Consider the following 15443-nt stretch of genomic DNA (forward strand, 5'->3'; position numbering starts at 1 on the left):
ATGGCAGGCTTTGAGTTGCAGGAAGCTCAACATGATTTAACAGAGCAAATAAATACACAACAGTCTGTCGTTGTAGCATAGTCCTAGCACACTTGTGTATGCGAATACGCACTATGCGTATCCATTCTCAATCCTCTCAATTTTTCTTTAGGGTCAAAACTAATGCATTTTGAGTTAATCCAATTACCAATTAAGCAGATTCATGCAAATAGGGTTTCAACCTATAATCCTAGGTTGATTTAACATTTCAAATCCACTCTTACTAACGTTATGTGTTCTTTCCATTAACACTGAGATGAGTATTTACAGAGAAAATATGTTTTTCAGAAAATGTTGAATAGTAATATGGTGTGTGAGGAAGAGCGAAGGTTTTAGCTGCACATTAGAGCAGAGTTACAATAATCTTCCTGTGTACCTGCAGCTCTCAAGGTTTAATTCACAGAGCAGAGCAAAAGAAATGAGCAAAGACATTGAAGTATAAAAGCTCGTCATTTTAATATGTTTTACAGCCATCCATTGTCCAAAAACAGCACTGTAAGTGTTTCAAGGGTTGTAGAACACATTTACCTACTGAGCAACTCCTGCCTCTTGAGAGTGGTAGAAAATGCATTATAGCATGGCAAATTGACGACATTTTGATGACTAAATCAATAAAATTGTAAACTTTTCACCAGCAGGTGAATAAAAACTAAGGAGATCTGTCTGATGGAATAGTAGTTTAGTGTGAGTACAACCACAGGTCCAATAGTTTTGTCACATGTTCAGTCAAAGCAAATGGCTTTAAATTCAAAGCTACATCTGGCTTTATGATATTATGTAAGATGTCAAAATTGAAATTGCACCATCAAACCATATTTAATGATTAATACTTGACCTTTGAGATATTAATGATTGTCAAGCCTAATCAATAAATCATTTAAAACAAATTGATCTCTTATAAAGAGTTGGTAATGGACATTTACAGTGATTTAATTAGACCTATACAATTTGCATGTATCTAGATATAGCACATGCACTCCAGTAGGCTCAACAACCAATAACGTCTGATCGGCTGCATTCAACCACTGTATTGCCCAATGTACATCAAAAATCATTATGTACAGAAAAAGAGACAAGCGGACAGGTATAAATATATACCGGTCCTCTGTATTCTGGCTTTCACACAAATTTCAACAGGACTATGTTTTTCAACACTTACCCAAACAAGAACACAGATTTTTGAAACCCTCAAATGACCTGTCTGCTTTCCCTTTGAGTACACAATCCCTGCGTGATTTATCTATACAGTCTGTAAAAAAAAATGTAAAAGGCTTTTGTCAGAACATTGTTCTTTTTTATAATTCCAGAAGGGGTGCAAAGATTACCCTCTCCTTCCTCCCTCAAGGTAAGTCTGTTGTCAAGAACACCTATTCACGTAATGCACACACAATGGTGTTTAGTCTTTTAAATCATCTTCATACTGATTTTGTGAGATCCCTCAGCAGGGCTGCTATCTCCATCTATTTTCCGTGGCACATACTCAATTTCAATGTTTGGCTTGGCATTGCCTTTCCCTCGACTCCAGAGGAACAAGAGCACCAGACAGAACAGCACCACTCCCAAGAAAGAGATGAACCCCATGGTGGTAGCGATAATGAGAGTCTTCATATCGAAGGGAAAGGGATCCATCGCACCAGTTCCATTGGCACTGTTATCATTGGGCTGGTTCGAGATGAAGGCAAAGGTCTTATTGGGCTGATGGGGCCAATTGGGAGAGTAGCTATGAACATGTAGGTGAGCCAAACGGGTGTCGTTACCTCCTGCATTGACCGCAATGCATGTGTATGTGCCATTGTCTTGTATTTGGGCATATCTAACCTCTAGGGTGCCATCAGGAGACACCGACAGCCGGCCAATGCTTTTAGTAGTGATAAATTGCTTTTTTGGAGACTGCCACATAATCATGGGAGCGGGGTCTCCATCTGCTTGGCAAGGGAATTGGACAGTGGTCCCCTCATCCACAAATCTATGAATGGCTTTGTGATCTCGGATCTTAGATTTCTGACAAGTAAAATAATTTGTTGGGAGAACATCTGGGAAGTCTTTAAACTCTTTACCCTGCAAAAACTCTGGCATTTCACAAGATGGCTGCTGGCGGTTGAAATTAAGTCTCCATCTACGGCGAAAGACCCAGAGGAGACGACAGTCGCATGCCAAGGGGTTGTCATGAAGAGCCAGTGTCTCCAGATTGCCGACCGAGTGAAAGGCAGACTCCTCTAATGTGCTTAAACTATTGCTGGATACATTGAGAACCCGAAGGTAGTTGAGTCCTCTGAATGAATAAGGCTCGATGCTGACTAGACGGCCCCCAACCAAGTGAAAAGCCTGGAGCCTCAGCAAATTGTGCATTTTGTTGCCCTCCACAACCTCAATCGGATTGAAGGACAGGTTGAAAAATCGAAGGTAAACCAGGTGCTGAATGGCCACGTAAGGGACGGCAGTGAGATTGCAATTTGTGATGCTCAAGGTTGTTATGTTGAGTCCATGGAGGGACTTTGTGGTCAAGGTTTCTAAAAGAGGCCAGTTTGCTATCTCTAAGACTTTGAGTCGATAAAGCCTCCTGAAGGAAAAGTCTCGAATGATGTTGATGTTCAGATGCCGCAGCCTGAGGATCATCAGGTTGTGAAGATGACTGAAGGCCTCTGTTGGCACAGAGGTCAGGTTGCATCTTTCCATAGTGAGCTGTTCTAGGCTGCTGAGGCCATGAAAAGCTCTGTGAGAGATGAACACCAGGTCGTTGTCCCCCACCTCCAGCTCTTTCAGGTTGTAGAGGTCTTGAAACACGTTGTCCAACAAAATAACAATTTTATTCTCACTAATATCTAACCGAGTGAGGTTACTGAGGCCAGTGAAAACACCCTGTTGAATCAACTTCAGCTTGTTGTTGCGTAGTCCCAGAGTTCGCAAGCCAAGGAGGTTGATGAAGGCTCCTGGTTCAATGATGGAAATTATGTTCTCATTAAGCTGTAGCTCCTCCAGGTGTGGGTAATTGAGAAATTCCTCAGGGTTGATGGCTTTCAAGCGGTTCTTGCTGAGATCTAACAGTCGTGTGTCAATGGGAATTCCCTCGGGGAGGGAGATCAGCTTCCGCCTATGACACACAACCGAGCGCTCTTGGGCACTGCACTCACAGCGAGAGGGGCAGCCAGTGGCAGAGCCGGACAGCACGGTACCCAGCATCAGGATGAGAATAGGCTGCCAGCACGCCACCAGGTAGCTGTGCCCACTTGCCTCTCTGGCCACCATTTTGATGGTAACCTGCTGAGAAAAAGAGTAGAGAGATTGGGTCACAACATGGACAAAATTCATTCCACAAGACAGAAAAAAAGCAAAGGAACTGAGAGACAATCATATTGCTCCTGTTCTTAAAATAGCAAGAGATGGTGTTGGAGAAAATGCTGACGCTTAACAAATGTAACAGACTACTGCACTGGAACATGCTGCGTAAAGGCAACTCAGAGCTTTGATTAATGATATAACAGAGGCATTAAAAAGTAAACGACTGTATGAGAAAAAGAAAACAACCAAACAACACTGGCCATAGAGAAGTATAGCCACACACACACACACACACACACACACATATATATATATGGACATATGTTGGACATGTAACTTGTATTTTCCAATCTTTTGATGGCTAATGGTATTTTTTGTGTGCAGAAAATGCATTTTCAATAATGGCTGAGGACCACCTCAAATTAGTAATGATTTAACTATTGTAGGTTAAATGCAACCTTGAGGATACAAAAATAAAAATAAACAATAACCAAATATTCCTTTGAAATGAACCATGGCATAAGTCTAACTAGTGTAGTTATAACTTAAAACGACATAAAAAAATAGATGGTAAATATTGGAGAGAGAAAAAAAACATTACAGCAAGGGAAATTAATCAACATGTATTATTATCTGTCTTTTGAACCAAATGTCTATTATTATGGACATTTTAAATAACTTTATATATATGGAAATCAGATTTTTTTTTATTGAACATGATTAATGGCTGCATTTAGAGTAGAACTGACGTATGGGGGGGGGGGACCACAATTTGGTTCTTAACTGGTTAAATCTAAATAAAATTTGGCTCACTACTATTGTACCTTCAAACTCTGCTTCCTAAATTGATTGAGTAAGCTCAGCCTTAATCTCATAGCCTCTTTGTGCTTTAGAATGATCGAGATCTTGGTTAAGGGCTTGGGAAGAGACTCGTGAAATATTGACAAAAAGGAACTCAAGACAGAGAATTTGCCAAAACGACACACAAGTTGCATTCTATGAGGTACGATGTTGCTAATGGGACTAGTCAAATACAAATCATGTTGAGTAGACAGGGCTGCTTTAATAATTGATAAGGTAAACTTTAAGTAGCTCCCATTTGTAAAGCAAGTGAAAGTGACCCAGAATTAAATACTTCTTGCATCAGTGAATTAAAATACATTTTTGCAAACTCAATGGATGCATTAATGATACTTTCTAGGTTCAACAGTAGAGTGCATATTTTAACACCCATGAATAGAAAATCTTATGTTTAGCCAACTTGTATTTACACATTTGCTATAGAATATCTCAAGGGCAGCTATTATCATGTCGTTTGACAATATTTTAATTAAATATTATTTTCCGACACAGAAAAAGGGTGTTCTCTGAGAGAAAAGTACAACACAACTCACAGCACTGTGAAGCGGCTTAGGCCAGACTAGTTTGATCGAACGAAACTGCCTGCAAAAAGGGAGTGAAAGTCTACTTAATGCATAGAGTTGCTGATTCCATCTCTGAGTGTTGTCAGGTGTGTCTGTAATATGCAAGATTCTTTTGAGTTCCGGTGTGAAATTAGGTGAGTTTTAACGATAACAGTTTCATATTAGTGCTCCTCAGCTAGATCAAAAGGACCGTTACTGTCAAGGGTGCTTATCCCTCGTTCATCTATCGAGTGTGATCTGCATACAGTCGGGGAGCAGAGCGATCAGGCTACTGTGAGAGAATTACTACATCGATTAAACGACTAGTGTGGCATGAAGAGGTGTGAGGGTGAAGGTCATGACGTAAACAGAGCTGCCAAGAATGGGATGTTTTAATCACGCTGAATCTATCTCGATCTTCCCCGGCTGAGCAGGCATCAAGCCTCCAGAGGCACAACAGGGTTCTTTAAACTGTTATCATGTGCGACATCTCCTGCGATGCAAATTTTAGTTCAATTTGCATGTCTCTTGAATATCTGCCAAACAACCACCTTTGACCTTTAACTATAATTGGGGGGATATGTCTGAAGAGAAAACGGGTCAAAGGTACTGCCTCATTAAAATTATTGACAAATTTGCTTGGTAATTAACAAAAAAAAGCAAGCAAAAGCAGATGGAAATCACTTTAAAATTACAGTGGGTCTCTATGGTGTGATCACAGTTTTCCTAATTAAACATGGCCGTGGCTTCCAATATAAACATTTTGTTCACTAGTTGTTGTGTCACATAGTACTCCCACAGGAAGAAAATAGCTCTGCTCATGGGCAGAAATATGTACCTGTTTTACAACTGATGAAAAGCGCACTGTAAACATTTGTGCTGTTATTTCTTGGCCTGCAATTTGCAAATGTTTGCCAAGGGGCAAACTGAAAATGATAAATAAATAAAAATAAAAAAAGTCTTTTTTTCTTTTTTTTTCAAATTGAAATTATAGTTCACACACACACACACACACACACACACACACACACACACACACACACACACACACACACACACACACACACACACACACACACACACACACACACACACACACACACACACACCCACACACACACACACACACGCACACACACACACACTTTTCCATCTTTGTTCCTAATCACTCTAACCTTTGTTTTAGCCCAAATGCTAAGGTATGCAAATGCTTTAAAACTAATTTGGCCTCGGTGGTCAACTGATGGCAATTGAAAAGCCACTACACAAAGTGTTGGATTTATTATCCAATTAAAAGATTAAATCATCGCTCAGGAAGCCCCCATTCTGTAAACATACAAATCAAAGTCTGTCAGGCAACTATGAATAATGTATGAAGAAGGAAAAACTGCTTCTCTCTGTTGCACTGCCAGAATATTGCATTGACGGAGTAATTCTCAATATAGTGAACTCACTCACATGGTCAATAGTTCATCTTATTAGTCAACACCCCCGCATGAATTTCCATGTAGAGAATTGTGTCTTTAAATGCATATCTACCTCAGGGTACTTTAGTGTAACCAACCGTTACAATCCTGGCATGGAATATATTCAGACAGAAATGTGTGCCTTTGCCTGATTGATTTGAAGAAATATACAGTAGTCAATGAGAGTCCTTCTGCATATGGGAAAAGGGAGTAGCGTGCTTGTATTGGATTCTTAAAGTCGAGCCAGTTCTGTAACAAGCATGCACCTCACTATTAAAAGGCCATCTCTTGTCACAGGCCAATGTACTGTTCCCTTAAGAAGCAAATTAAATGTGTAGTTGTTTACATTAAAAGCGTGATATGTTGAGTATGCATCAACATTCCCATTTTAGAACAGCGCTAAGCATTCTCTTTGTTTAATAATTACTACCCAGCGTTCAGTCACACGACAGGCTGCGTGCCATTTTAAAGCGTGTTGCTCTCCTAAGATCTTTTCGGTGGAAATTACATTTTCTCCTCTGTTCTTTTCCCTCAGTAACATGGGAAGGTCATACCCATTCAACCCTGCCCGCTAGCTCGAAGGGAAGAAATAAAGTTTATTTTAACATAGTGCTCCTCTGAGAGAGGGACCCTCAAATGTAATGCCCTATTTTGCCATATTGCAGCATCCACCACCTCACAGTCAACATGGCATGGGTTTGAACAGGCGAAATACAGTTAAGTTCAATTACTCAATGAAATATGAGCAAGTTAATTGACAAGTCCATATCCGGTTCATAATGAAAGGGTGTGCAGCCTTGCTTTTCAATTATCTGTTGTCAGCATGTGGGAGGAATTAGAGAGGTTCTTTTTCACAAGGTGTCTTCCGACTGATGTCTCCTTCCTCTACTAATGGAGGCCTAGATCACTTTTAGATTACTGCACCTTCCCAACACTCATGAAGTTAATAAGTGTTGCGCTTCAAAGATTTGTCGTCGTCTTAGCTATTTGTTACTTTCAGGGCTATCTGTCAAGCTAGAGGGCAAAATCAATTCTGCCTCCAACGTTGGAAAACCAAGCTATTTATCTGTTTAAGCTAGAGACCCTCACAGAGAAATTAATGTTTACGGTTGAAGCTCTTAGCAAATATGAGTATTTACCTTTGTCAACAACAAACAATTGTTTTTCAGGGACATATTGTTTCAAGGCTTATTACACCGACGAAACTAAACGCGCCCGTCACGGCGATATCGAGATTCATCGTCATCTGAAACCACAGAGGACGGCTATCATTTGAATTGATTTTATATTTTCATGTTACACCGCTCATGTGTTTGAGTGCTCACTGGATGATATTCTGTCTCTCCCACTCATGTACAAATGTAATTCAACCCAAAGGTTCATCATCCTGCTCTCTCTCCCACTCCATCCCCTCTGTTTCATCCTGGCGATAACCTTGAGAAAAAATATCACGTCGGACCATCTACGCAGCCTCTCTATTTTCTCTCCCTGTTCACCATCGTACTCTTGACCTTGGCGGTGAGCCTCGGCTTGACCAAACAAGACAAATAAGCAAAGCTTGGAAGTGACCCACTTGCAGATCCCTATATTGAGCTTTATATTCAATATAGGCCCAAATAAGGGTTCAAGATGACAAGACACATTCAGTTGTACTGTTTGTAATTTTGGCCATTTTTAAAACAATATTTTCAAATTCGAACACTGTTTAACTGGATATGTTTCATTGTTTCTCAGTTTCTGCTTCCACTGGCTTTGTGTACTATGTATTCAAATTGGCACTCTATTCTCACTATGTGCATTAAACACGAATGAGTGCTTGATTCGAGCATGAAAATGAGCAAATTTAACTTCCAGTTTAGATACAACAATCATGAAACAACAATGTTTTACATAGAAATTAATAACTTGTTTTGATCTCCAGAGAGTTATACTTTGGGGGAGGAGAAAAAAACATTTACTGTAAACAGCAGGGTTTTGTGCTTTCTATTAACACAGTACTATATCAAAGAAAGGATAATTTGTTAATGCTGGGGCAATTCATCATGATGTAATTATTTTAATATTTATTGTACCATAGTGAGAGAAAACAGATTAAACACTGATTCAGGTTGCTGTTTTAGTGCATAAAAAGCTTTTGTAGGCTTTTAATTCTGGTTAAATTAAAATTCATGATTCATACATCATAAAAAACCTCATATTTCTACTCATTTGAAATGCATGAATATAAACAGGAAGAATAAACACAAGAGAGAAATAATAAAAAAGAACTGCGTTTTGAGGATGGTCTGATGTGAGCCACAAGTAAAAAAAAATATTTGGAATTACAATTAGAAAATGTTTAATTTTGCTTTGATTGTTATTACATTCTTTTAGAGATGGATTAAATAATGATTCATTTGTGCTGGCAAATGATACCACGAAGCATAATGTTTTATAATAGGCACAACAGTCTAATAGAAAGCTACTGTGAGTTGAAAGTAAAGCGAATATAGAGTGCAGCAACTAATTGGATATACTGGCCTGAGGGAGTTCATTTTGTTCCTTTTTCCTATCTATTTATTCATCATCCCTTTCTTTCTGCCTGTCGCTCTCTCTTTTTCTCCCTCTCTGGTATCCCTGATCACACTGCACACATTTCACAGTATGAAGCGAATCAGTGGTTAACAGCTATCTAAATATTCCCAATACATAAATAGTTATCTGCTAAATTGCTGGTAATTAGTTGTCTGCTCTCATGCAATCTGGTTGTGAAATGGCACGGGTGACCCATTTGCTCTGTGTCTGTAATGCTCAATTCATTTATACCCTGATCATTTAAAACTTAAATGTAAAGAAATATTTTATGGATACAGTTGGAGTCGCATTTGCTCGCTGACGTTCCACGGGATCATTGACCCCATTCCATCTTGGAACAACATTCCAATCAACCAATCAGATTTGAGGGACACGTTTACAGTTTATGTCAAGGTTAGGCTTACAACCAGGGTTAGGTACTTCTTCTACATCAGTTTTAGGGTTAGGTTAGGTTTAGGGATACAATATGGTTATGTTTAAATGTTGTCCCAGGATCAACAAAATATGTTGAGCCGGGAACTCGTCTAAGGCTACGTCCAGACTGCAGGCAAATGTGGCCCAAATCCGATTTTTTTTTATTGCTCATATGTGACTCAGATCTGTTTGTCTAATGACAGTATGAACAGCACAAACCACGTGGAATCTGATCTTTTCGATTCCGATTTGTGATACTAAATCCAATACAGGTCAGATGTTTTGCAATGCGACCGCAGTCTTCAACAGTCATATCGGAATTAATGCGACACTCCAGAGCATTATTCGTCACAATTCTGCGTTAATGGGAGTCACTTCAAAGATTTTACATTACCAAAGTTATCACGACAGTTGCGATAGGTAGTCAGGGAAGGACAGTGATTTGTCAGAGCTCATAAGTATTACAGTGACACAGCTCATACAAGCAAAACACAAGGGCTCGTATCATAAATGTTTAAAAACTCAGTTCTCTTTTTTCACATCCTCATCTTTGTTTTGTTTTATAATGCCTGTGCATAAATTTGCTGGCTTTCACGGCAGATCATACTATAAATAAACTTACTTTAATGTCCAAAGTGTTTACTTCCGTATGACAGCGTGCTGCGTGATGTCTTTTTATCTTTCTTTTGCGCATACAGGTCAGTTCAGGTCAGCACTGGAATCTGATATATGGCGCATTTAAAACAACAATGTGAAAAGCTATACAAAAAAATCGACTTTGAGCAATAATTCGGAATGGAGCACCAAGGCTCGCAGAGTGAACGTAGCGTAACTCAGCAAAATCAGGATGTGTGGGTTCATTGTCAGATAAAACGTAGTGTTTTATATCTGCTTTGCTTATGTGTTGTACCTATAGTATAACTTACTAGCATATAATTTAAAGCGGAGTGAAAAAGATGCACTTTGTTTACAAATATTTCTGGATGCTAGGTCACTGAAAATAGTGTTAAGGCAGCCCAGGTTGAGATAGCAAATCAAGTCACAACCATTCATCACAACATAAGCAGGTGTCTTTATCGGTATTTACAACAGCAGTTAATCAGTGAGGACCTGAGCCAAATCAATAATCAGCCCTGCTTGCCCCATATATTTGTCTTCTTCCTACCCCACACAAACAACTTCGTATACCAAATCAGCTTGGGGTTTAAGCCTACGGATTCAGCATTCAAAGCAGAAATGCATCTTCCAACTGTTTGCTTCCATTTGACTCCTCTCTTTTGATCTTGTTTTTTGATGACAGTAAGATTTAGATCAAAGCCTAAGGCTTGGAAAGCTACATTCCACTAAAGGAAAAACTAACATGAACCTTGATGTCGAAACATAAAGAACTCTAGACTTATTGAAGCGACAATGTCAAGCACTGCGCTGAAATTTATACCATTCAAACAAAGGGTATGACTAAACTGTCAAAGCGAGGCTTTCGCATTGAGAGGAATATTATATGGACACTTTGTATATGGAATTCAGTATAGCATGCTGTAACAAGACTATAGAGTGTATTTTTAATATAGAGTGACTATAGAGTGTATTTTTATCTGAACACATATTTACCATGACTTCCCAGGGCTTGCCACGATTGTGAAAGCAAATCTGAAGCAAAAATGAAAACCGCTGTAGAAAAGACGATTCGGACCGAGAGCAACACTCTCCATTGTACCGACTGTTGGCCTGGAAGCTTCATGCAGTCATAAATTGAGTAAATGACATGAATGTTTCAACTCCAAGCATGGTTGAGATTGAAATAAGTTACGACCTGTCATCCGAATATTGGTCTTCTGACTAACTGCCGATGGAGCAATATGTGATGGTTGCAGTTTACATAAGCATCCTTCAAGGGCTGGTAATGAAACAGATGCACTGTGTTTCTCTCTCTTACTCTTGACAATAAAGCACATCTATTCCTTGTAAGCGGCATCAAGCATGTGCCCTCTCATCAGTCTGCTGAAACATTATATGTTATTTCTGCTCATGGTCTGACTAAATTTCCAAAGATACGGCTGCTGTCAGGTTCATTGCCATGGTGCGAAGTCTAATTGGGCCCAGTCCCATGTCAATCCTCCCCTCAGCTTTCCGGTAACGGTTAATAATAATTCCATAAAGTGTTTTTCATTCCTCATTAATGCTCTTGAGATTCACTGTAAATTCACCGCTACCAGCAGGCAAAGCTGGTAATTACTCCAACCACTCTTCCTCTTTTAAACACAGGGCTCTTTGTTTTGGGTTTAATTGAAACAAAAGAAGAGAGAAAATGTGGAGAGAATATAGGACACCCGTAATCCCAAAAGCAATCTAGCTCAAGCTGAGCTCCTTGGAGTTCTTTATCAATGGTTCTATTAGGAAGGGGCTTATCTCACGAAATTAGCCACGGGATAATCAGTCTCGAGCTTCCTGAATTATGCTAGCATTGTTCCTCTGACCACTCCATCCGAGGCTAATAATTTGATTACTCTGACTGATACAATCAATGATATCTTCCTCTCGTCTTTCACGAGGCGCAAATTTTGCCATCAGCAGCCACCCAGATGATGGGTCGAGATACGACACCAACTTCTCCAAGACGACAGATAGCATTTCTTCAATGATGTAAACATAATTTTCATTCACATGCACACGTAACCCTTAGAAACGGGGTGGCAATAAAGTAAGGCATGGGCCTGGTCTCATATTTTTCTACTTTTTACACAAAGCTGTTATGATTAAATTTTAATGGGTGAGTCTGCTGCAGTGAAGCGACTCTGTGACCTTCTGAATACATTTGTGGGAGGCTGGAGTGAGTGTGCGCTGTCTGATATGTCACTCGGTCGCCTCTCACAGCAGCCTCTTGCTGGCTTTCCCGCTATGTACAGCCCTATTTCACTAGTCCCTCATTTTGTGTGACAGAAACGAACCGCTGCGCTGATGGCGTCCGATTCTTGCATCCCTTCACAATGAGGACAAATGCACGCCTGGTCTGTCTATCTATGCCACGGCTGAAAGCAGGCCCTCTCTGAGTGCTTAAAAAAAGCGTATAGAAGAGAATGAATAGGGAAGCAGAGAGGGATGCGGCGGGTTTGCAATCGGAAAGGATCTGAATTTCAATGATTTTGGGGATTTCAGCCCCTTTTTACTGCCTGGGCTGCATCATTGACAAAAGCTGTGAAAACGAGAGGCTGACAGGCACATGCAGGGTCTAATCTATGTGTGAACGCATGGAACAGGAGCGTGAGGTGATGCAGTTTTCCTGTAGCACTGCCTTATCTTGTTTCATCTTCTGTTTGTTATCAGACTGCAGCATTATCATAATGGCTATTACCACCAACTGAGAATCTGCTCGATGGGGAGATTGCCTTTTAACACAATCACTAGAATACTGAAACATATCTCAATGTATAGGCTGTCTTATTTGTATCACTATTCAGTACTGAATTTTTAGCCATGGCATTATGTTTTGGCCTGGATTTCTCCGCTGGCAGCTACAGCATCTTCAGAATGTGGCCAGGATACTGTTGCCATGCAGTTGTTTCATGTTCCAGTCTTCCTATCCAACACTAGCCTATATGCATATTGCAGATGCATTGTGTTTTGATTGATAACCCTGTGTTCAGGGAGGGGGGAAACAGCAGAAGGAGTTTTTTGCAGAGCACATGGTGTCTTGGATTTGAATCTTAGAATGGGCTCACACCTTGTCTGAACATTTTTGGCCTCTATATATGATGGCTAATTATATAAAAATGTATGTGTTTTTTCATAGATGTGCACTGACAATGCACATTTACATAAGAAACTATGGATAGAGGGATCTGACAGCTGTAAATGAAACCAATGAGAACACTGAAATAACATGAATCTTTTATGTATCCAGTAAGGCTCCTCTTAATGTATTTTTGACAGCTTGCCAAGTTAAAAAAAATGAAGTGTAATGTTGTTATTCCTTTAAACGCCACATTAGCTGCGGAGGAAGTTGCTTCCAAGCAGTAAAACAGGGAGATAGGAAAAAGAGAGCAAGAAAGAGAGAAATGAGTGAGTAAGTGTGTGTGAGAGAGAGAAAGTGAGAGAGAGGGGAAAAAAGGCAGAAAAAAGGCTCTATAATGAGGTCTGTGAATTAAAGACTCAAACGCATCGAAAGCAATACATTATTTTCTTTCATTATGCATCCTGCAAAATAAAGAGCCTTGAGGTATAAACCATGACAACAGCACCAAAAATACACTCAGAAGTCTAGCATACATACAAGCCTGCACCATAGACAACATGTATTATAACCTGGCCATGGAGAAATACTCATAAAAAAATGAGGGGTGGAGGGTAGGTTTGAGATTTTTTTAGAAACATAGTGCAGGTGAAAATATGCATGAATGCTTACACGGACAGATATTCATTTGTAGCAAATGACCCCCTCCCTGTGCATTGACAGTCCACAGTATTTGGTCCCATGTCCGGTTAAGAAGCATTATTCAGCATCTTTCTCTCCTGAGCCTGTGCACTATCCATCTCGGACACATTTCCCACCTAAAATTTCCAATTCCCAAAATTCTCATATCCCCCTTTCAGCCCTTTACAGGATCTCAGAGTTCTCGAAACGCTAATCTGGCACTGAATGCAAACTGCTCTTACCAGAAACGTCATGCGGTGGAGTCTAAATTTGGCAATTCCATTCTGCCGGAGTGCAGCTTGGATCCGAATCGCTCCAGAGTGACAGGGTGGCACACAGGAGGCCTTTGAAGAATTTCATGAGTGAGAAGAAAAACAAAAACGGCAAACAATTCCGCAAAGCAAGCAAAGGGTCCAGAAAATTCTCAGAGTGTGGAGCACGAGCAGCTACAGTCCACAAAATACATGAGTCTGTCCCAGATGCAGGCATGCATGTAAACAGGAGTGCACCCGCTCACATACATGCCATACCCAGCAGAGCGAGAGCGGGAGCGCGAGTGAGGGAAGAAAGATGGAGAGGGAGGAGTCGAAGCTGTGCAAGGTGGAGGGAGGAGCTGTGGCGCATTGAGATGGAGAGATGGAGGAGACGGAGGGAGGGGGGTGAGAAAACCTAAGAGTGGCAGGCAGAGACGGATAAGGAGTGAGAAGGAGGGGGGAGGAAAAAAGAAAGCAGCACAAAGCTCAAAACAGGGACAATGTAACTAATGAAATTCAATTCTCCTGTTCATCAGACCGACTGCAGCAGGAAACAGGAGCAGGGACGGAGGGATGCCGGAATGGGGGGTGGGGGATTGACACAGAAATTTGAGTATACCTTTGTGAAACCTGTCTCTACCTCGCCGTCATCCTGTCAGAACATGGCGATTAATGCCGGGCTTTTATGCAAAAGGCAGCGTTCGTCAAAAGCAACCGGGAGCTGCAATGTGACAAATGGATGACTCATGGAGGTAAACAGGCAGGGTGGATAAACAACAGCCAATGGAGAGAGAGTGAGAGAGAGAGCCGGAGACACAGAACGAGAGAGAGAGAGAGATGAGGAATTTGGCTGAATGGGCTGAGTCTGCTTAGCCAATCGCAATAGTGAACTGCAAGGTCAGTCTATGGGGGATTCGCCCTGCGGGATATAATCAGGTGTAAATCCTTGTAAGTCCCCACACCATTATACTAAACAATAAGCAAGAGGCGGTGGCGCGGCAGGTAGGGAGACGTGCGAGATTACTGGTGGTGGTGGGGGGGATAATCAAATGCAGATTTGATGGGGGTGGAGGAGAAGGGTGATGTGGAGCACGAGGCACAGGGGTTGTTAAGCAGCACAAACAGACTGAAGAGGTGCCTCAATATTCCTCTGAGTGAAAGGGCAGAGGAGGAAGACGAAGAGCAGCAGAACCGACCCTGCGTGTGTGAGGGATTTATCTCCGCACAGTACAACCTGATCAAGGCACGATGTGGGGGAGTGAGAGTGTGCGTGTGTGTGATCCGTTGTGGATCTGTCCTAGACGTTTTGTTAATGCTCTAATCTTCCCATGGAACACCAACGCAGAGCTGGCAATGGTGTGACTTATTAGATGAGTGGTATATGGCACCAGTCAAGGTTCTTGTGGTAGAATTATCACTACATATTACAGGGCTGTGTGTTACAGCATTGCCAATTCCAAAGTGGCTTTTTGAAATAATATTCGCTGCATGGATTCTCTGATCAAGCTGCTTTTTTGAAGCAGACAAACAATAAAAGAGCAAAAAAGAAGGAAAATTGTATAATCATACTAGAAAAAAAAACATTAGTACTTAAGTGCAATGG

General features: G+C 40.8%; 1 protein-coding gene across 2 annotated transcripts; it reads right to left on the minus strand.

Annotated features, from left to right (window-relative positions):
• Nucleotides 1-478: 478 nt before the first annotated feature.
• On the minus strand, nt 479-14559 carry lingo1b (leucine rich repeat and Ig domain containing 1b). Of its 2 annotated transcripts, none has more exons than XM_079596313.1 (3): nt 14460-14559; nt 13829-13930; nt 479-3300 (listed from the first exon to the last, which is right to left on the minus strand). In XM_079596313.1, exons 2-3 carry the CDS (start codon nt 13838-13840, stop codon nt 1444-1446), a joined length of 1869 nt encoding a protein of 622 aa, XP_079452439.1. In that variant the 5' UTR covers nt 13841-13930; nt 14460-14559; the 3' UTR covers nt 479-1443. The 2 variants fall into 2 exon arrangements, with proteins under 2 accessions (XP_079452439.1, XP_079452440.1); XM_079596314.1 differs by having other exon boundaries at nt 479-3297; nt 14460-14529.
• Between the last annotated feature and the right edge of the window lie 884 nt (nt 14560-15443).

The sequence above is a fragment of the Phoxinus phoxinus genome (genome assembly GCF_949152265.1).
Source record: "Phoxinus phoxinus genome assembly, chromosome: 2".
Taxonomy (NCBI): domain Eukaryota; kingdom Metazoa; phylum Chordata; class Actinopteri; order Cypriniformes; family Leuciscidae; genus Phoxinus; species Phoxinus phoxinus.